The sequence below is a fragment of the Convolutriloba macropyga genome, chromosome 13, assembly GCF_964194025.1.
Source record: "Convolutriloba macropyga chromosome 13, txConMacr16.3, whole genome shotgun sequence".
NCBI lineage: Eukaryota > Metazoa > Xenacoelomorpha > Acoela > Convolutidae > Convolutriloba > Convolutriloba macropyga.
The window spans coordinates 29,632,559-29,655,496 of NC_134480.1; the positions used below are offsets into that span (position 1 = coordinate 29,632,559).

General features: G+C 36.6%; 1 protein-coding gene across 1 annotated transcript in view; it reads right to left on the reverse strand.

Moving 5' to 3' along the window:
• The window catches only part of LOC142351686 (uncharacterized), a 40,688-nt gene that overhangs the window by 311 nt on the left and 17,439 nt on the right, over positions 1-22,938 (reverse strand). The window contains exons 3-12 of the mRNA XM_075403826.1: positions 20,630-20,768; positions 15,918-16,338; positions 14,460-14,945; positions 14,029-14,224; positions 4,679-4,847; positions 3,992-4,183; positions 3,260-3,527; positions 2,190-2,693; positions 1,221-1,503; positions 609-785 (exon numbers count right to left, since the gene is read on the reverse strand). Coding sequence (XP_075259941.1) covers positions 609-785; positions 1,221-1,503; positions 2,190-2,693; positions 3,260-3,527; positions 3,992-4,183; positions 4,679-4,847; positions 14,029-14,224; positions 14,460-14,945; positions 15,918-16,338; positions 20,630-20,768 — 2,835 coding nt within the window. The remainder of the gene's footprint in view (positions 1-608; positions 786-1,220; positions 1,504-2,189; positions 2,694-3,259; positions 3,528-3,991; positions 4,184-4,678; positions 4,848-14,028; positions 14,225-14,459; positions 14,946-15,917; positions 16,339-20,629; positions 20,769-22,938) is intronic.

Here is a 22,938-nt window from a genome sequence, read left to right on the forward strand (position 1 = left end):
TTTTTGGATCTTTTCCGTTTGTGCCACCCCCCCCCCCCAAAGCTTAGTGGGTGCATATTATTTGCACCCCCAAGACCCACGTGCCATATTTATACAATGATTTAGCATGTAATGACAGGTGCTCTGTAATTGGGGGTGCATAACGTACTGGGGGGCACAAACGGAAAGATCCAGATTTTCAAATATCCGATAATTGTGTTTATTCTCAATTCAAAAATACCAAATTGGAACTCTGCCACCCGGTAGACACTATGGGCATCATATCTCCACAGCGAAACAAATTATAGCATAACCCCCCCCCCCCCCCCCTCCCCACCCTCCCCCCTCCCTCCAATATACGCCAACAATAAATTTTTGTATTAAACTACATGTCTTCTTTCTGTTTCCGTGCATATTTTTATGAACCTGAAATGAACAAAAATTACACATAGTGTGGATATAGGGGTCTTTCCCATTAGAGCCCTCAATTATGGTATTGAAGCCCTTTCCCATAAGAGCCCTCAATTATGGTATTGAAATTATAGTTGCACTTTTTTAAAAAAAAAGTTTGAAAGCTATAAAGATGTGAGCATTTCAAAATGTTTCATGAAACGGCAATGTCTTCTAACTTTAAGAATTCAATCTCGTGTCGAAGGGTGAGGTCGAATTCGTTCATGTCTGCTTCCTGTTCCTGCTGCATCTTCCTCTGCATTTGTTCAAACTGTCTCCTCATTTCCATCACTTTCCTCTCTATCTCCTTCTTCGTCACTTCCTGGTAGTACCTCCTAGCCTCCTCTTCAGCTTGTCTACATCAATCATACATACAAAAAATGTCTGGAGGAAAATGGAACGTGTAGGGTCTCAAGTTTGTAGACGTGACAAAATTCACCCCGCTCCAAACGGTCTACAATAACTGGATTTTGACTGATCGTCTCGGTACCAGACCTCAAAATTTTTGGTTCCCGAAACTGTTTCTTCTATCACACCCCCCCCCCCCCCCCACACACACACACACACACACACACACACACCGTGTTTGTGAATGTTTTTATGATTTATGTAGCCTATCTTAGGTGGAACTATCCCCTGTAATTTATTTACCATTATAAAGGTGCAAAATTATCCATTTTTGATGGAATTAATCTAACGGAGGCAGGGGGAGCAATTCCGTGGAGCCTGGTTAGGTAAAAGGGCGGCCGATAGACAGAGGCAAGGCAGTTTGAAGATGCAAAAATTCAGACCTTTTCCTCTCCGCCTCCAACTTGGCCATCAAATCCCTGTCCGCCTTTGCCAAGGCCTCATTCAGACCCTTCCTCTGTCTCAACGCCAGAACCCTGGCCCTCTCAGCTGGAGTCAGTTTGTCAAGGTCAATGTCATCTAGGTTCTCATGTCTCAAGTATGTCTTGCCAGTTAATGGGTCCACGTACAATTTGAGACCTGGGAAGCCTTTGGGTCTGAGCATTTTCTTCCCAGTGAGGGGGTCCGTGTATTCCTCCATTTCACACGCCATCTCAATTAAACGACCTGGGAAAAATGAAATTAATTCGATAGTTACGATGATAAATACAACAAGGTGAAAATGATAAGAATTAATTTAACGAAAAAAAAAATAATTTAGCACTCAAATCAAATAATATCTTATTCCGTCAATATTTTCCTTTTACTGGTTATCACAGCTTCAATCAGCTGTTTTTCTTACTGAGAGAGTTTGCTTAGTTCATAAAATCGGCCTGAAAAATCTGAAAACTTTGTTTAAAAATTCCTTAGTTAGACTCCTTTTTGAAGCTTTGAACCATTTTGATTAATCGGACCGTTCAAATCATGAAGAATAAGTCAAACCGTCAATTTGGGACAAAATTTCAACGCACAGCCTACACAGTCGGGTTTCCCAACAAATTAATTACAAAATAGTCTTCATGACTAGCGCAATTGTGTCGGATTTTTTAAAAGTATCCCCCTAAAAATATTTGATTGATAGAAATTTAACACCATATTGGAGGATTAATACAAGTTAACCAATCTTAATCTTGCGTGCAATGAAGTGGAACATATATTTTACCTTAACCATATGTGGCCCATAAAAATCATAAACGCTTTTTGTTCAATGATCTTGTTATGATCATTAAGTTACGATATACTTCAAAATCAAAGTACCAAAAATGGAGCTTTTTTGTGAAATAAAAAAGATTAAAATTGAAAGCCTGCTGCACCTGATTTGGTTCGCATGTAAAGCTTGCCAGTAGCCGGATCAGTCTCAAATTCCGCGTCTGGGTCCACCTCTACAAAATTACCCGAGGCAGTCCTCATATATGTCTTTCCCGTTTTAGGGTCCACAAATATATTCACATCTGCCGCAATCTCATGCAGCTTCCCACTTTTGGTTCGCATCACAAGTTTTCCAGTCAACGGGTCAATCATAATTTCAGCATCATCAGAAATTTCCAAAATTTTCCCTGATTTTGTTCTCATGTAACTTTTCCCAGTTGCAGGGTCGAACAAAACACTGCCATCGCTGACCAGCTCTACCATTTTACCCGATGCGGTTCTCATGTACATTTTTCCAGTGGCTGGGTCGGTTAGGATGTTGTCATTTTTACCCTTTTGTTTGAGGAAGGTTTTACCAGTAAGTGGGTCTACGAAGATCTCGACATCGCCTTTGCCCACTTCGATGAGTCTGCCCGATTTGGTTTTGAGAAACATTTTCCCACCGGGACCTAAAAATTGCCTACAATTTTTAACAATAATTTTTATCGATAACAAAACACTATTCAATAGCCTTTTTAATTGATTGCACGAATTAGTTTTGAAAGGGCATAATTTTGTAGAGCTGTAAAAGCTCGTATTTCTATCCTTGATAGTTTATGTCTGATATATTCTGTAACATTTAATGTCTTTGTGTTTGTAACTAGACTATCAAAAAAAATTAAATTCAATTCAATTCAGCAAGAAGGGAAGGAATAGATAGGCTAAAACCTGGTTTCTTCAATCTCTATTTAATTTCTTTTCGAAAGCTAATTAGTTTAAGTCCAATTCAAAAACAACATTTTCTTAAGATTTGTCTTGTGAGTAGGCAATTGGTAATGTAATACTAGAGCTTTCGTATGCAATCGTTTACCTGTTAGGCTTTCTTACAAATTTTTGTCCAATTGACGCGTTGATATATCTGCTATTGTGCAAAACAGCAGCAATTCAGAGAACATTTACTCGAGCAAAATATGATGTGTCTTGTACTAATGAGTGATCCACTTCAATTCAGAATAAGTTCTTTAATAACAACAACCTTTGATAACTTCCGCCCCGTCCGGTGGATCCAACAGCCTTCCGGATTTGGTCCTGATGTACATTTTCCCAGTTGCTGGATCGATCCATAGATCTCCCTCCATCTTTTCTGGCGCTTCCTTCTCTATAATTCTGCCAGACTTGGTACGGATGTATGTCTTGCCTGTTTCCGGGTCAATAAAGATAGATTCGGCAGCGGCTCCACTCCTGGCTGCCAGGTAAGTCTTGCCGGTTTTGGGGTCAGTGTAGATTATCATGTTGTCATCTACCTAAAATTGTTTCCACGTTTTTATAAGTTAAAGCTAAAAGTGTTTAATACTGCATACAGACGAAGCAAGAATCTATTGTAAAACTCAGGGTAGACACAAAAACACAAAAAATTTCAGTGTCACACATTGACACAAGACGAGAAAGTTTAAATGCAAGTGTTTAAATACAATCTAGACTTGTGATCTGATCGACATTTAGACTCTCGAGGCAAAGCCATAGCCGAGACCGGATATTAATCTTACAAAACTCTTGCAAAAGAATGTTGTTAATCTTGAAAGATTCTTGCAAAAGGATGTTAATCTGGCTAGATCTTGCAAAAATTTTTGCAACAGTATGCATAATGTTACGAGATTATTGCAAGGTTAACATTCGGATCGGACTCGGGCGTATACGCTTCGAGAGTACTTCTTTTTTCTAGGTTAAATTTTTGTGGGATCTATTCTGATGATCAATTTGAGCGTACCTCGCTGACAATTCTGCCAGATAGTGTCCGGAGGTATTTCTTTCCAGTGGTGGGGTCTGTGTACATCTCCAGAAGCTGTCCATCGGCTGTTCGCACCATGGTCTTGCCAGTCTCTGGATCCACGAAGATCTCCATGCCTGGATTGCGTCTCTCTCCAAGGTACATTTTGCCCGTTATTGGGTCAATGTACATCTGAGAATAATTTAACTTCAGATGAGCAAAGTTTTACATTAAGGGCCCTAAATCGGACCTAAACTACGAACACTACTTCCAAGACTGAGGTCCGAGACCGAAGTGACCTCTGATCTGACTATTTGTGTCGCACATGGGGGGGGGTATAGTGCCACCCAAATTACGGGATCTGGGTAGGGTTATTTACACAGTAATGTGCTCGCACGAACAATGCTCGTATGAAAGTCAGGAACTTGAACCTGGATTTTAAATATGAATAATAACAGACATAATAATGTCAGTTATTACGAGGGACATTTAAAAATGATACTGCGTGATTTAACTTGCATAAATTGACATGTGAGTTTATAACTTTTGGTTAAATATAATATATATATATATATATATATATATATATATATATATATATATAAGAAAATTCTTTTGTGGACCATATCATGCGAATGCTAAGTTTGACTACCGGGGTTAATAATCAAACCAAGTGGGGGGAAATACCTCCAGATGATCACCCAGTTCTTTAAGTCTGCCAGATTTGGTTCTGATGTAGAGTTTTCCAGTGGCATCGTCTCTGATGACCTCTACAATCTCCCCGTCCTTAGTCCGCATGTACATCTTACCAGTCACAGGGTCCACCGTAATCTCAAATCCGGGGTCTTTTGTGCTTCTGAAGCAGGAAGAGGCAGTATAATTGAGGAAGGAGAACATATTGCTCGATCTTGTACAAAAGCACACATGAAATATGACTAACTCAACCAGCAACCAAATCACGCGGATAACCAACGAGATCAAAAAAGATCTGATTTTAATACTGCCCAAAATATTCGTTCACCCCGTCTTTAATTCCTCAGTTAAAACATTGTCAAGTTCGACTGTACAACAAAAATCTGACCTGGCATTTTTCTTAGTTTTAAACGGAGAACCAACTTCTGAATAGCCAGTTTCGAAAACTGTATCTCGAGTCACATAGCTTTAAATTCCCAGGCTTTTTAAGACTCGTGGGGTGAAGATTAGAGAAGCCTTTATTGGCATCACGATGGGGTTTATTTGCTCATTGTAGAAATTGGGAAAACCTACTTTTCTCACAAAAGTGTCGCAAATGAAAGTGAGACAACTTGAATTTTGAAAAAGAGTGTCCTACAAATTGTTAGTAAGGCTGTTGGCTTGCAATTCAAAGCCATTTGGCAAATCAGACATTTATGGAACAAAAACAGGATGTCTTAGAAGTTAAACGGGTGCAATATTGATTTTCTGACGGAGATAAAATTTATAAAATTTAGTTATCATCAGGTATTTACCTCAGTGTGGTCAAACTTGGCAGGGAGTTAGTGCATACTACGGGGCAAGTTCCATCGTTGTCACTTTTGGGAATTTGTTTCTATTGATGCCGTGGGGGGTTTTAAACTTCCAAAAAAAGGCTAATTTCTTGAGTTGAGTGATTGACCGATTGGTTAATTGATAGCGTCATAAGTCTGATACTGCTTTTGTTTTAGTTTGATTATATTGAGTGGAAGTCAGCAATGTATAAAAAAGGCCATCAGGTTATTCAATTGTTCATTTCAAGTCATAACAAACCTTACGTAAGAAAGACATACCTTACGTGGTTCATAATGCGAAGTGAACAGATTCTTTTGTTTAAACTTTCTTGTAATTTGTTGCTTGATTAGTTACTAAAAAGTAGAACAACATCAGCAAAACTTTTCTATAACAGAGCTGTAGCTTAGGAAATGACATGTAGAGAGGTTGAGAAAACGAAAACATTGTTGAGGGAATTGATCCAATTGAGCAAAAGCAGAACACCAGAGAACACCGGAGAACCCCAGTTAGATCAAGTGGCTTATTTCAGAGCTATTTGGAGTACTTCGTGTGCTGAGAAACTAATGGGATAGAGAATAGTAGCTCTGTAGTTGTGAATTTGGTAACAAGGTTAAAGTTGTGAACCATCTTTTATAATAAAACTCTGGTTGAATTTTGATTTTATTTTGTGATCTTTTACATTTCTTGTTCATTCATTTGATGTTATTTAAATACTCGAATCAACTCATTATTCCAGCTAGAGATTCACACTGCCAACTAGAGCAGCATTGGGACAAAAACACCCTCCAATAGGAGTCTGAGAGCCATCAAAACACCCCTTTCATTTTGTTAGTTTTGGGCGCTAGTCGGTCACGAGCTAGTCAGGCTAAGCAAAGTACAAAATTCTACACTGTTGGTTTGTTGATTTTCAAAACTATGAGGCCCAAAATTTTTTCTGTTAATTCCGTCCATCAGGTAAAAAAATAACGCATGTGAATATTGCCTATTTCTCCCTTCAATAGCCAAGTTGCCTTTAAGTCCATTTGTCAAAGCAATCTCAAAATACAAATGTCGTGTGACCACAATATGTTGTTCATTGCAAAATACCCTGAAAACAGAAACTTGTGGTGCGGAAAGAAGTTGCCACTAAACACGTCTCGGAGAAAAATACGGAAAACTAAATGTTTGCAGCTTTATCCCCCTGAAAAAAAAAGAAAACTATTTTTTGAAAGAGGGATCAAATTGATCACGTTAGTAGCAAACTGAAGCAAATCAGTACGCTGAAAATTTCAATATTTTTTTACTTTTTTTTCAATAAAAATCTTTTCAATCAAGAAATTGCCATAACCGCCACCTTAAAGCCAGGATGCCACTTGTTGGTCAAACCAAATGGTCACCCAGTTTTTTTCCCATTTTGACAATCTCTCGCCAAAAGGCTCTTAGATTAATTTATCTAAAAATCACATAACCCTTCGATTGGGAGGCATTTCTTTTCTAAATTTAATAACGTTATAGAAATAAACACCTTGAGAGCAAAAACGGGGTTGACATATTCGTATAAGTAAATTTAAGTAATGTATTAATAGCTTTTTGTCCCCACAATGTTTCGCATCTTTCTCGAATACTACACTAAATCACTACTCGGAGTTCATTAATGCTTTCCAAAATTCAAAATTCTGAGCTTTTCTTACATGATATTGAAAAAAAATACACTCTCTATAAGAATCATGACATTGTAATGTGTTACATTTTTTTCGCGCAATCACGATATTTTAAGAACTATAATCCTAAAAGATGTAACAGGGGTCAAAGGGGTCAATAAGTAACGCCAGCTCGGACATATGTGTTTCAAGTGCGCACGTGATAATTTTACATAGAAACGTGCTATTTAACAATACATAGGTTGTAAATGGGGGCATAAAAACACTGGGGGCCAAAGCAGAATAGATTCAGTTTTCTTATGTTGATTATCACAATTCCTTAGAATTAAAAAATTTTAAAAAAATCCCTTCTTTTTTTTATCATTATGCTGTTTTTATTGCACATATGGTGCATTTTTTATCCAAAAAAGGCAAAAAAAGTTTTTAATGAACATGGGACAATTTTTGCCGTTGAAATAGGTGCTGTTTACAATAATTTTAACAAGTTCTTAAGTATTTTTTGGTAAGGTTTTTCCTGCTCGTTGAATTATTTTTTTTGCGGCAGAAAATGTTTTAACAGCTGATTTCACATTTTTGACATATTTATACAAAATTAGCTAGCAACGAGGATGTGAAGCTTTCTGTACTCCTGAACCAAAAAAGTTCTAATGATACCAATTTTTGTCGTTTCTTAGAAAAACGATGGTTTAAAAATTGTTTCCTGGACAGATCTAAATTGACTATATATTTGTTTGCTTCCAAATTATTTATCGGGAGTCTGTTTATGGAAAATGTGGTTGACGTGGTCAGTTTGATCAGAGGCTTGCGGATAAGTATAGGGTGGGATCATTATTTCAACGCACATTATGAAGTCTCTTTTTTAATTTGTTTAATTGGTATTGAAGAAACCTAAGAGAGATGTCATGTCTAATAGGTATAAAGGAGGATAATGTCGGACAAATCTCTCATTTAACGTTTGTGTTCTTAACTTTCGTTTTTTTTTTCAGCTCAGTCTTTTTTTGATGCTTTCTTAACTCATTTTGCTCATTTCTCATAATTTAATTCCTCTCGATTTGCTGAAAAAAAAAGTCTTAACCCAAAATATCTTTTGTTTTTATTTATTGTTTATTCATGTTACCCGCTCGATCAACTTTACAAGATTAGATGTTGGTCGTGTTGACAGATCTCATGGGTTCAATTATAGATAGTTTCCCGTCACTGACGGGTTATACTCACTACAAAGAGGAGACATTGTAAAGAACCTAATTTGAATGAACAACCTGAGGTACGTTTTCCCAGTGACAGGGTCCGTGTACACCTCCATGTCATTGAGTTCCTGCAATCTTCCCGATTTGGTTCTCAGGTATCTCTTCCCAGTTACCTCGTCATATATGACTTCTGCCAGACTCCCATCCGGCATTCGCATGAACGTCTTCCCAGTTGCTGGGTCGAAGATCAGCTCATTGCCATTGTCACCTTAACAACAGTTAAGTGTTTATTCTGTTGTCAAGTAAAGGAAAGATCAGTGGTTCGAGTCTAACCAGAGTCGCCAAGATATAGCCCAGTCCGGCTGCAAAAATTTCAGTCCTAGCTTAAGTCTTTTAATGGACCATTTGAGTCAAGTACGGTCTTTTCAAACGTCCAGGCATAGACTAAGTAGACCTCATCAATATCACATAGTAGGTCACTATTAAAAAACACCGGGGAGGGGGGGCAGTTTCGTTCGCACCAATCTCACCTGCTGGTTTCTTCCCAATGTACGATTTCCCAGTCACTGGATCCGTATACAACATCATATCCGGAGGCAATTCTCTCAAATTGCCAGACTTCGTTCTGATGTAAGTCTTGCCATCCGCACCTTGAAAAAGCTCCAGAACATTTCCAGATTGAGTTCTGATGTACTGTTTACCCGTGATTGGGTCAACAAACACTTCTGCAACGAAGTTGGAGTCTGGGGGTGGTTTGCCAACGTAGAGTTTCCCAGTTAAGGGATCCTTGTAGACCTCGATTCCACGCGGCAGATCTCTAAGATTGCCACTTTCGGTTCTCAGATACATTTTTCCATCTTCTCCCTGGACAAGTTCCAGCAGTTTTCCACTGGCAGTGCGGATGTATTGTTTTCCGGTTTCAGGGTCAAAGATGACTTCGGCTCTTGGGTCTTCGGGAGGAGGAGCGGTTCCGACAACCAGTTTACCAGTAACTGGGTCTGTGTAAAGCTGCATTCCTGTTTAACAGTGAGGACAAATAATGGACATCTTTATAGCACCACAAATTTAAACAGAAAAGACTGAACGCAGCCAACTTTTGCACGAAAATGGGAAAGACACTATATTGATCTTAACAATTATCCGCAAAGCAAGTTTTGTTTGTAATTTCTAAAAAATTTAAATTTTGATGTCGCGATATCGGTCTTACGTAAAAGTTTTAAAGCGCAACAATCACTGAGCGACAGAGCCGTGTCTGTCTGAAGTTAAGACCCAGCGCTGTTATCGATGTGATAATTCTTAAGTATATTTTACCCGCCTAAATGCTGTAAACTTGATTTCTTAGACAAATTCGAATCATAATCATCGAAAACAAGCTAAACAAAGGTGCACGTGGCGAAATGATTGAATAAAGAAATTGAAACAAGGATCCTATTTTTGAAACAACAAAACCCAAGGAATTGAAGAAGAAAGACGACAACGGCAACTCCCCCCGACCGGGACCAGATGGCCATTGTCAAGCGCTACTATAAATTGCACAGAAGTTGTGTTACTAGAAAGTTGTGAAACCTAAGCTATCTTCTTTGCTTCTTTTTTCAATTTTAATTGAAGAAACTGACAACTTTTTGAATGATAAAAAATTTATATTTTCATTTTTCAATAGACTGCAGTGCAAATTTTTTGATAGCAATTCTGGAATGCTTGATTTTTTTTCCAGAATCTAAACAAAAAAATTTTCCCGTGGGTTTGCAGGATGACAAAACTCAATATCGTTGTACTACTGAATCTTTGAGTTAGCATTTTCAAATTTTGTTAGAAATGTCTAGGTTAACCTCACAACTTATAAGTTCCTGCATGTTAACCATTCTTTGAAAAATTACAACTTGTAGATCTCATAGGATAACTATCCTGTCTCACCCCGGGTGGTCTTCTGTCGTAGTTTACGTGTTTAACCTACTATAGAGAGTGACAATACACATTAATTCCCAAACCTGGTGGGAGCTCTCTTAATGTTCCACTTTCAGTTCTCAGGTATATTTTTCCATCCTCTCCGACCACCACTTCCAGAAGTTGACCGTCCTCAGTTCGGATGTACTGTTTGCCCGTTTTCTCATCAAAGAACACCTCCATTTTGGGTTGTGGAGGCTTCTCTCCAAAGTATAGCTTCCCAGTTATTGGGTCCACATAGACTTCCATGTTCCCCGGCATCTCTTTAAGTGTCCCCGACTCCGTTCTCAGGTAGATTTTTCCAGTGATTGGATCCTTGATTATCTCCATCAGTTTGCCATCTTTGGTCCGGAAGAACATCCTTCCGTCTTCGTCGACAAATACTTCCATTCCCAATTCCCGTTTTTCTTGCAGCCACAGTTTGCCAGTGAGTGGGTCTTCCCAGATTTCCATGTTTTCAGGCACCTGAAGAACACATTTTGGCATCTCAATTTTACAATTGCACTGTTCACGACTTAAGATGACGTCACATGATATTTCAGTTTACAAAACTTAACTGAATTTACTTGGACTCAGATTTAGAATAACAAAATGACGTAAAAATTCCAGCAACCAAATTTGACAAGGCTATGTTCAAGCATACCAGTTGAAGTAGTGGAAAAGATTTTTTGCGATTTGATCAAGAAGCATTTCATTCACAATTTGAAAAGGTGATTTTTTGCTCTGTTTATATAAAACCAATCTAAAAGGCACTCTATAGCTTGCGTTCCTCAAACGTTGATCAAATACAATTTTCAGGTAGATCGGAACTTGATCAGCGCTATTGATCAGACAAAACGTTTCTGTTCTTTGTATCCCGTCGTTTTTCAAATCTTTTCTTAAGGTCCTGTCATAAACTTTTGAGCAAGTTACATAAAGAGACAGTAAGCCAATTTTATACGTGTCGGTGACTCCAAATTGCAACTTCGGCATTGGTGAAGCGGTTTCTTTTCGATTTTCAGCCTCTTTTATCGCTGTCTCATTTTAAACTTCAAAATTGAGAACTGTGCAGAAGTTGACAATTTTTTACAAAAGGCATAAACAAAAGAACATCCACGGGAACTCATATATGTTTAACAGCTTCGAGCAGCTACTCAAATCATGCGTTGACATAACCAATGTTACATTAAGATGTTCAGGATGTTGTTTAAAAAAAACTTGGCTACCATTTGCTTTCAAAATGTGTTCTTATATGTTAAATATGGTTAATCAGCAGCAAAATCTACCGCAAACAAGCAAAATATGGTTAGGAGCTGTTAAAAAGCTTTTTCTTTGTCTAAATCTATTGTATTGAAGAACTCTTGCACCTTCAAATAGATCATATATTAGAAGAGATTTTACTTTACGTCAATTTTGCCCTGAAAATATTTTTCAGTTGAATTTAAGGACAGAATAGTTTTAAAATCTCCAACCTGAACACAATCAATTCATATAAAAAGATTTACAAATTGAGTCGGAAAGGTGAAATTTGTTTGGATAATTTATCTGTCCACTCGCATGCAGGTTGCTAATTTTAATTAAAATTTAGCAACTTTAATTTTAATTATTAAAATTAATTATAGAGATTCACACTGCCAACTAGAGCAGCATTGGGACAAAAACACCCTCCAATAGGAGTCTGAGAGCCATCAAAACACCCCTTTCATTTTGTTAGTTTTGGGCGCTAGTCGGTCACGAGCTAGTCAGGCAGAGCAAAGTACAAAATTCTACACTGTTGGTTTGTTGATTTTCAAAACTATGAGGCCCAAAATTTTTTCTGTTAATTCCGTCCATCAGGTAAAAAAATAACGCATGTGAATATTGCCTATTTCTCCCTTCAATAGCCAAGTTGCCTTTAAGTCCATTTGTCAAAGCAATCTCAAAATACAAATGTCGTGTGACCACAATATGTTGTTCATTGCAAAATACCCTGAAAACAGAAACTTGTGGTGCGGAAAGAAGTTGCCACTAAACACGTCTCGGAGAAAAATACGGAAAACTAAATGTTTGCAGCTTTATCCCCCTGAAAAAAAAAGAAAACTATTTTTTGAAAGAGGGATCAAATTGATCACGTTAGTAGCAAACTGAAGCAAATCAGTACGCTGAAAATTTCAATATTTTTTTACTTTTTTTTCAATAAAAATCTTTTCAATCAAGAAATTGCCATAACCGCCACCTTAAAGCCAGGATGCCACTTGTTGGTCAAACCAAATGGTCACCCAGTTTTTTTCCCATTTTGACAATCTCTCGCCAAAAGGCTCTTAGATTAATTTATCTAAAAATCACATAACCCTTCGATTGGGAGGCATTTCTTTTCTAAATTTAATAACGTTATAGAAATAAACACCTTGAGAGCAAAAAGGGGGTTGACATATTCGTATAAGTAAATTTAAGTAATGTATTAATAGCTTTTTGTCCCCACAATGTTTCGCATCTTTCTCGAATACTACACTAAATCACTACTCGGAGTTCATTAATGCTTTCCAAAATTCAAAATTCTGAGCTTTTCTTACATGATATTGAAAAAAAATACACTCTCTATAAGAATCATGACATTGTAATGTGTTACATTTTTTTCGCGCAATCACGATATTTTAAGAACTATAATCCTAAAAGATGTAACAGGGGTCAAAGGGGTCAATAAGTAACGCCAGCTCGGACATATGTGTTTCAAGTGCGCACGTGATAATTTTACATAGAAACGTGCTATTTAACAATACATAGGTTGTAAATGGGGGCATAAAAACACTGGGGGCCAAAGCAGAATAGATTCAGTTTTCTTATGTTGATTATCACAATTCCTTAGAATTAAAAAATTTTAAAAAAATCCCTTCTTTTTTTTATCATTATGCTGTTTTTATTGCACATATGGTGCATTTTTTATCCAAAAAAGGCAAAAAAAGTTTTTAATGAACATGGGACAATTTTTGCCGTTGAAATAGGTGCTGTTTACAATAATTTTAACAAGTTCTTAAGTATTTTTTGGTAAGGTTTTTCCTGCTCGTTGAATTATTTTTTTTGCGGCAGAAAATGTTTTAACAGCTGATTTCACATTTTTGGCATATTTATACAAAATTAGCTAGCAACGAGGTTGTGAAGCTTTCTGTACTCCTGAACCAAAAAAGTTCTAATGATACCAATTTTTGTCGTTTCTTAGAAAAACGATGGTTTAAAAATTGTTTCCTGGACAGATCTAAATTGACTATATATTTGTTTGCTTCCAAATTATTTATCGGGAGTCTGTTTATGGAAAATGTGGTTGACGTGGTCAGTTTGATCAGAGGCTTGCGGATAAGTATAGGGTGGGATCATTATTTCAACGCACATTATGAAGTCTCTTTTTTAATTTGTTTAATTGGTATTGAAGAAACCTAAGAGAGATGTCATGTCTAATAGGTATAAAGGAGGATAATGTCGGACAAATCTCTCATTTAACGTTTGTGTTCTTAACTTTCGTTTTTTTTTCAGCTCAGTCTTTTTTTGATGCTTTCTTAACTCATTTTGCTCATTTCTCATAATTTAATTCCTCTCGATTTGCTGAAAAATAAAAGTCTTAACCCAAAATATCTTTTGTTTTTATTTATTGTTTATTCATGTTACCCGCTCGATCAACTTTACAAGATTAGATGTTGGTCGTGTTGACAGATCTCATGGGTTCAATTATAGATAGTTTCCCGTCACTGACGGGTTATACTCACTACAAAGAGGAGACATTGTAAAGAACCTAATTTGAATGAACAACCTGAGGTACGTTTTCCCAGTGACAGGGTCCGTGTACACCTCCATGTCATTGAGTTCCTGCAATCTTCCCGATTTGGTTCTCAGGTATCTCTTCCCAGTTACCTCGTCATATATGACTTCTGCCAGACTCCCATCCGGCATTCGCATGAACGTCTTCCCAGTTGCTGGGTCGAAGATCAGCTCATTGCCATTGTCACCTTAACAACAGTTAAGTGTTTATTCTGTTGTCAAGTAAAGGAAAGATCAGTGGTTCGAGTCTAACCAGAGTCGCCAAGATATAGCCCAGTCCGGCTGCAAAAATTTCAGTCCTAGCTTAAGTCTTTTAATGGACCATTTGAGTCAAGTACGGTCTTTTCAAACGTCCAGGCATAGACTAAGTAGACCTCATCAATATCACATAGTAGGTCACTATTAAAAAACACCGAATCTCACCTGCTGGTTTCTTCCCAATGTACGATTTCCCAGTCACTGGATCCGTATACAACATCATATCCGGAGGCAATTCTCTCAAATTGCCAGACTTCGTTCTGATGTAAGTCTTGCCATCCGCACCTTGAAAAAGCTCCAGAACATTTCCAGATTGAGTTCTGATGTACTGTTTACCCGTGATTGGGTCAACAAACACTTCTGCAACGAAGTTGGAGTCTGGGGGTGGTTTGCCAACGTAGAGTTTCCCAGTTAAGGGATCCTTGTAGACCTCGATTCCACGCGGCAGATCTCTAAGATTGCCACTTTCGGTTCTCAGATACATTTTTCCATCTTCTCCCTGGACAAGTTCCAGCAGTTTTCCACTGGCAGTGCGGATGTATTGTTTTCCGGTTTCAGGGTCAAAGATGACTTCGGCTCTTGGGTCTTCGGGAGGAGGAGCGGTTCCGACAACCAGTTTACCAGTAACTGGGTCTGTGTAAAGCTGCATTCCTGTTTAACAGTGAGGACAAATAATGGACATCTTTATAGCACCACAAATTTAAACAGAAAAGACTGAACGCAGCCAACTTTTGCACGAAAATGGGAAAGACACTATATTGATCTTAACAATTATCCGCAAAGCAAGTTTTGTTTGTAATTTCTAAAAAATTTAAATTTTGATGTCGCGATATCGGTCTTACGTAAAAGTTTTAAAGCGCAACAATCACTGAGCGACAGAGCCGTGTCTGTCTGAAGTTAAGACCCAGCGCTGTTATCGATGTGATAATTCTTAAGTATATTTTACCCGCCTAAATGCTGTAAACTTGATTTCTTAGACAAATTCGAATCATAATCATCGAAAACAAGCTAAACAAAGGTGCACGTGGCGAAATGATTGAATAAAGAAATTGAAACAAGGATCCTATTTTTGAAACAACAAAACCCAAGGAATTGAAGAAGAAAGACGACAACGGCAACTCCCCCCGACCGGGACCAGATGGCCATTGTCAAGCGCTACTATAAATTGCACAGAAGTTGTGTTACTAGAAAGTTGTGAAACCTAAGCTATCTTCTTTGCTTCTTTTTTCAATTTTAATTGAAGAAACTGACAACTTTTTGAATGATAAAAAATTTATATTTTCATTTTTCAATAGACTGCAGTGCAAATTTTTTGATAGCAATTCTGGAATGCTTGATTTTTTTTCCAGAATCTAAACAAAAAAATTTTCCCGTGGGTTTGCAGGATGACAAAACTCAATATCGTTGTACTACTGAATCTTTGAGTTAGCATTTTCAAATTTTGTTAGAAATGTCTAGGTTAACCTCACAACTTATAAGTTCCTGCATGTTAACCATTCTTTGAAAAATTACAACTTGTAGATCTCATAGGATAACTATCCTGTCTCACCCCGGGTGGTCTTCTGTCGTAGTTTACGTGTTTAACCTACTATAGAGAGTGACAATACACATTAATTCCCAAACCTGGTGGGAGCTCTCTTAATGTTCCACTTTCAGTTCTCAGGTATATTTTTCCATCCTCTCCGACCACCACTTCCAGAAGTTGACCGTCCTCAGTTCGGATGTACTGTTTGCCCGTTTTCTCATCAAAGAACACCTCCATTTTTGGTTGTGGAGGCTTCTCTCCAAAGTATAGCTTCCCAGTTATTGGGTCCACATAGACTTCCATGTTCCCCGGCATCTCTTTAAGTGTCCCCGACTCCGTTCTCAGGTAGATTTTTCCAGTGACTGGATCCTTGATTATCTCCATCAGTTTGCCATCTTTGGTCCGGAAGAACATCCTTCCGTCTTCGTCGACAAATACTTCCATTCCCAATTCCCGTTTTTCTTGCAGCCAGAGTTTGCCAGTGAGTGGGTCTTCCCAGATTTCCATGTTTTCAGGCACCTGAAGAACACATTTTGGCATCTCAATTCTACAATTGCACTGTTCACGACTTAAGATGACGTCACATGATATTTCAGTTTACAAAACTTCACTGAATTTACGTGGACTCAGATTTAGAATAACTAAATGATGTAAAAATTCCTACAATCAAATTTGACTAGGCTATGTTCAAGCATCCAAGTTGAAATAGAGGAAAAGATTTTTTGTGATTTGATCAAGAAGCATTTCATTCACAATTTGAAAGGTGATTTTTTGCCCTGTTTATATAAAACCAATCTAATAAAGGCATTCTATAGCTTGCGTTCCTCAAACGTTGATCAAATACAATTTTCAGGTAGATCGGAACTTGATCAGCGCTATTGATCAGACAAAACTTTTCTGTTCTTTGTATCCCGTCGTTTTTCAAATCTTTTCTTAAGGTTCTGTCATAAACTTTTGAGCAAGTTACATAAAGAGACAGTGAGCCAATTTTATACGTGTCGGTGACTCCAAATTGCAACTTCGGCATCGGTGAAGCGGTTTCTTTTCGATTTTCAGCCTCTTTTATCGTTGTTTCATTTTAAACTTCAAAATTGAGAACTGTGCAGAAGTTGACAAACTTTTAAAAAAGGCATAAACAAAACAATATGCGCGGGAACTCATATATGTTTAACAGCTTCGAGCGGATACTCAAATCAGGCGTTGACTAAACTAATGTTACATTAAGATGTTCAGGATGTTGTTCAAAAAACTTGGCTACCATTTGCTTTCAAACACTAGCAAAATCTACTACACACACGTATAAATCTAATACACAATATGGTTAAGAGTTGTTAAAAAGTTTTTTCTTTGTCTAAATTTATTGTATTGAAGAACTCTTGCACCTTCAAATAGATCATATATCAGAAGAGATTTTACTTTTCGTCAATTGTGCCCTGAAAAAATTTATCAGGTATAATAATTTTAAAGACAGATTAGTTTTAAAATCTCCAACATGAACACAAGCAATTCATATAAAAAGATTTACAAAGTGATTCGGAAAGGTGAAATTTGTTTGGATAATTTATCTGTCCACTCGCATGCAGGTTGCTAATTTTAATTAAATCATTTTGCAGAAGAGTTCTTTTATTCGGGAATGGTAGGAAAACTGATAAATTTGCATTGGATTCAATGGAAAAAAAATCATTTCATAGTTATTTAGTAATGACTTTTTTATTCAGCATGATCAGTCGATGACCAAAAATAGACAAGGGATACGCATTGTTGGTTGCAAAATATCAAAGAAAACTTAATTTTTTAAATATTTTGTCTATATCTGCGTTAGTTTCAGAATTTTAATGTTCAACGGATCAATAAAAGAAGAGCAATCTCTTTTGACTCCAGTGATTTACAAATAAATTGTTAAAAATCTTCTTATAAATTGGCAAAAGTTTCAATTTTTACAATATTCTATGATTGTCGTTTTACAACATTTTCAATTTTTCTGTTTGTTACCAAAAGCAATGCATGTGATTCACAACACTTCTCCCTAGTTGACAAAAAGTTTTAATCGTATAAGCTTCATATTATCAAACATTGATTTCATGAACCAATTAGTTTGTAAATATTGGTAAGAGCGCAACTTTTTCCATAAATAAATATTCAATGACTGAAATTTTTCGATAAATGGAACTTCTATGACTACAGCTTTTCTATAAACGGGTGTTCTATGACTATATTATTATTATTATTATTATTATCATAAATTGAATTTCTATTTTTACTACTCAATAGAAAGAAACAGGAGGTAGGAAAAGCGCCTTGGTTGTTTCGTGAGGCCTAATGATCTTCCTTAACAAAAAAACAATTTGACTGTTTCTTTTTGCAAAACAAGAAAAAAAGGCTACTTTTCGCAGACATATATAAAATAAATCTAAAAAATCCTTTATAGGCCCCGAGATATGACACAGTACAAAAACAAAGAACTAAAAGTACAATAAATATGCAGTAAATTGGAAAAGGTCCATCCCTGCAAAAAGGAATGAACGAGAAATTGATGGACATTCAACAAATTATTGATTTTTTTCTCAAAGAAAAACATTTTTCTCGCCGAATAGGCCAAAAATTTACTAGGACTGCAACACCAAAAATCTTGGCCTTTCACAATTCTGATCGACAAGAGATAGTAGCATAATTGCACGCGTAGAATTGAATTTTTTTGACCCAGAGGGTCACATTATATTCTTAAAATGCGATTGACTTCTAGAAACAAACCGACGAAGTTACAAAACTTGACGTTATCTATCACTTAAGGGAAGTTGCTCTAATCTGCAGCACACTTTGGCTTAACGTACGCTTGTTGTAACGTTTTGGGCAACCTAGTGAAGAAATAAGACTATATTTATTTTAAAGGAAGTGTCAAAATTGCTTTTTTCCTCCCAAATTTTTTTCATATACAATTTTAATGAGTATCGGCCCGAAAAATTTTTGTTGTGCCACGATTCTTATGAATAGTAGATAATCTTATAATAGTCTGGGTAGCATTGATGAATTCCTCAACAAAAACGACCACATAATAGTTTTAAAACACGATTGTTTTTATAAGAAACCTTGACGGAATTGCAAAACTTGAAGTTATATATCGCTTATCGGAACTTTTATAATTCTATGGCCGAGTTTTAATTCCATTTGCAAATTTAAAAGTATGGGCACATAAAAAATCTCTTCGTGTTAAATATTTCTAATTTTTAACTTGTAATGTGTCTTTATGAACATATCAAGTACTTCGTTGTTAAAACACAATTTTGATAGAGAAAATTCGTCGATTCTTATTAGCTTCTTTTTGCTAGCCTGTTGATGAGCAAGTGCTCATGTTGAAATCACTACACATCCCTTAACAGCTGAAAAGAAAAGAAATCTAGAAAATAAAACATACTCAAGAAATGATTATTTTGCGTTAATGCAGAATGATCATTTCATTCAAAAATTTGTGGTGTTCCATTCTATCCCCGCGACAAATTTCAAGCAATAAAAGCTCTCGTTTTGTCTGGAAGCAGTTTTTTTTACCTGAGAAATATCTGTGTTTGGGTACAAAGAGACTCCATTTTTGAATAGGTTTTGCAGTGAACGAGGTGGTCACTTGATTTATCCTATAGTGGTTTTTAATTGATCTGATTAGAAAAATTTGAAGATTTTTTAACAAGTTTTTAATTTTAATTATGCTGTGGCGGCTTTATTTATATCAAGATTTATAAATAAAACTCTTGAGTATTTTCCAACGCTAGTTGAAGGGTGGCAAAGTTTTGGTTCGGAAAAATCATACGGGTAATATCTAATGGACATGAAGTTCTATGTCCGTGACTTTTCCATTGCACAGATGCTTGAGGCTCAGACATAATTGGTAAGTAGAATCAGTTATTTTCGAACAAACATAAAACTTTGTTCTCCCAGTTCGATCTGGAATTTTTTTATGGCGTTCTGTGACTACAAGTTTCCCCATAATCACCTGAGCCCTAGAAATAAAACTTTCCATTTTTTTCCACTTTAATTTTTTCAGTACAGTTTTTGCGTTTCGTTTTTGCGCTTCTTCGGATAACAATAAACTGATCGCTTTTAAAAACTTTCATACAATGAAAGTTTTGTGACTTTAATTTTATATAGACGCCATATTTTGAATCTATAATTTCATAACTTTATGGATTATGGGATCAACCCATGCTTTTAATTGAAAATAGTTTTAGAGATATTGTATGCTAACTGTTTTATTACTGAAAAACGAGATGCATAAACACATAATTAGTTTAGAGGATGTTGACCCTTAACTCTGTTGGTTTCGTTTGATTAGTTTGAACAGATTTGGAAAGATCACAACCATATTCACAACGGTACAAAATGACGCAATGATTTATTCGTTGGGTAGTTAAATCAAGACAGGTACCTCAAAGCATTAAACATTGTAGAGCATAACATGGTAAAAGGGTAAAAAAAATAACATGGCGTAAATGGTGAGCATTTCATCCGAATCTTAGAAAGAAAACTACAGCTAATTGAGTCCAGCTGCTACAAATTGCAAACAGTAGAGAACAAAAAATCGAGAACAAAATAGATCACGCCAAAGTCAAGAATTCAACCATAAAATTGTCCTTTGAAAAGTCAAATCGTGATAAATAATTATGCGAAAAGGGCATAATAAAATGACCAATACGACCGCCAAATAATTGCTGAATTTTAGTTTGAGCGCAGTCAAAAATTTCGTATAATCTGAAAAATTTTGAAAGAATAATTCTGAAAAACTGCGGGTTACAGTGTTAGGGTCAATTTTTTGTCAACGAACCTGGAATACATTTCCACTTTTGGTCCTGAACATGAGTTTCTGTTTAGTGTCTGGCTCTTCATAGAACAGCTCCATTTTCTCTCCCGTCTCTGCTGTCACGTACATCTTCTTCGTCTTCTTGTCCACTGTGATCTCAAGTCTAGAACTCACACTAGTTCAATAAACTGATCGAATTCCTGTCAAATACCCTAGTCATGATCTCAAAATACCCAAAAACTATAGCTAGGGGTAAATAATTACACCATTGCTCGGTCGAGTTCCTAAATTAAAGTCCAGCAAAAGTATTTTCGTGGCTCCTTTGAGTGCAACATGGTCTCTTCATACCATTTTGTTCTAACATGGTCTTTTCATCTAGGTTGCGACCTGGAGTTAAAAGACTGGCGAAATTACCAAAAAAGGCCATGTAATTTTAATATCACCCTTGCCTTGATGACCCAGTTTGACGTGCCAGACCGAAAGTTGATATGTCATGACAGAAATAAACGCACAAGCGGGGTGTCTTGCGTGCAAAATTACACGGTCTAGAAACACCACTGAACGCACGAAAGTCTGGACATAGGTATCTTTGAACGCATGATAGTCTGGGCATAGGCAACTTTGAATGCGCGATGGTCTGGACGTAGGCAACTTTGAACGCACGATAGTCTGGACATAGGCAACTTTGAACGCGCGATAGTCTGGCCATAGGCAAATTTGAACGCGCGAAAGTCTGGCCATAGGCAAATTTGAACGCACGATAGTCTCGACATAGGCAACTTTGAACGCAGGATAGTCAGGACATAAGCAACTTTGAACGCCCAATAGTCTGGTAATAGGCAACTTTGGACGAAAGTCTGATCATAGACAATTTTGAACGCACGAATATCTGATCACAGACAACTTTGAACGCACAAAAGTCTGATCATAGACAACTTTGAACGCACGAATATCTGATCATAGACAACTTTGAACGCACAAAAGTTTGATCATAGACAACTTTGAACGCACAAAAGTCTGATCATAGACAACTTTGAAAGCACGAATATCTGATCATAGACAACTTTGAACGCACAAAAGTCTGATCATAGACGACTTTGAACTCACGAAAGTCTGCAGAGAGACAACTTCGAACGCACAAAAGTCTGGACATAGGCAACCTTGGAAGCCCGATATTCTGATCAGAGGATGTTTCGAGAACAAAAACAGGTAAAATAGGTGAAGTACTGTCGGAAAAATCAACAGTTGAATTAACGAGCAAATTTTTGAGATTTTCTAGTATGATTTGGGTAAGTTCCCGTCCTCCTTCTCTCAACCGGGCTGAGGACCGGTTACGGCGGAGTTACAAACAGACAACTATTGGAGATTTTTAGAAGAGAGTTAGGTAAAAAACAAAGCTCAAACTCTGTATCCAAACCCAACAAACCAAAATAAATAGCTAAATGACTATATATTACTATAATAGGACTATAAAATAATTCCTTTCGTCGTACACGTAGATATTCAACAAATTATTGATTTTTTTCAAGATCATTGATAGTTGATAATTGATTATTGTTATTCAAGAAAATTATTTTTCTCGCCGATTAGGGCAAAAATTTACCCAAGCTGCAACACCAAAGAATCTTGGCTTTTCACATTTCTGATTGACAAGATATACTACCATAATTGTATGCGTAGAATTGAGCAATTTTTTGACCCAGAATGTCACATTATATTCATAAAATGCGATTAACTTCTAGAAAAAATTCGACGAAGTTGCAAAACTTGACGTTATTTATCATTTATTGGAATTTTCTCTAATCTGTAGAACACTTTGGCTTAACGAACGGTTGTTGTAAAATTTTGGGCAACCTAGTGAAAAATTATGACTATTTTTGTTTTAAAGGAAGTGTCAAAATTGCGTCTTTCCTCCCAAAATTTTTTCATGTACAACTTTATTGAGTATCGGCCCAAAAAAACTTTTGTGCCACAATTCTTATGGATAGCAGACAATCAAATAATAGTCTGGGCACCATTGATCGACTCCTCAACCCAAACGATCACATAATAGTTTTGAAATACGATTGTCTTTATAAGAAACCTTGACGGAATTTCAAAACTTGACGTTATATATCGCTTATCGGAACTTTTTGAATTCTATGGCAAAATTTTAATTCTACTTACAAATTTAAAAGTATGGGCACATAAAAAAATCTCTTCGTGTTCCATATTTTAAATTTTCAAATTGGAAGGTGTCTTCTTGAACATATCAAGTCCTTCGTTGTTATAACATAAGGTTGATAGAGAAAATCTGTCGATTTTTAGTAGCGTCTTTTTGCTAGCTTGTTGAT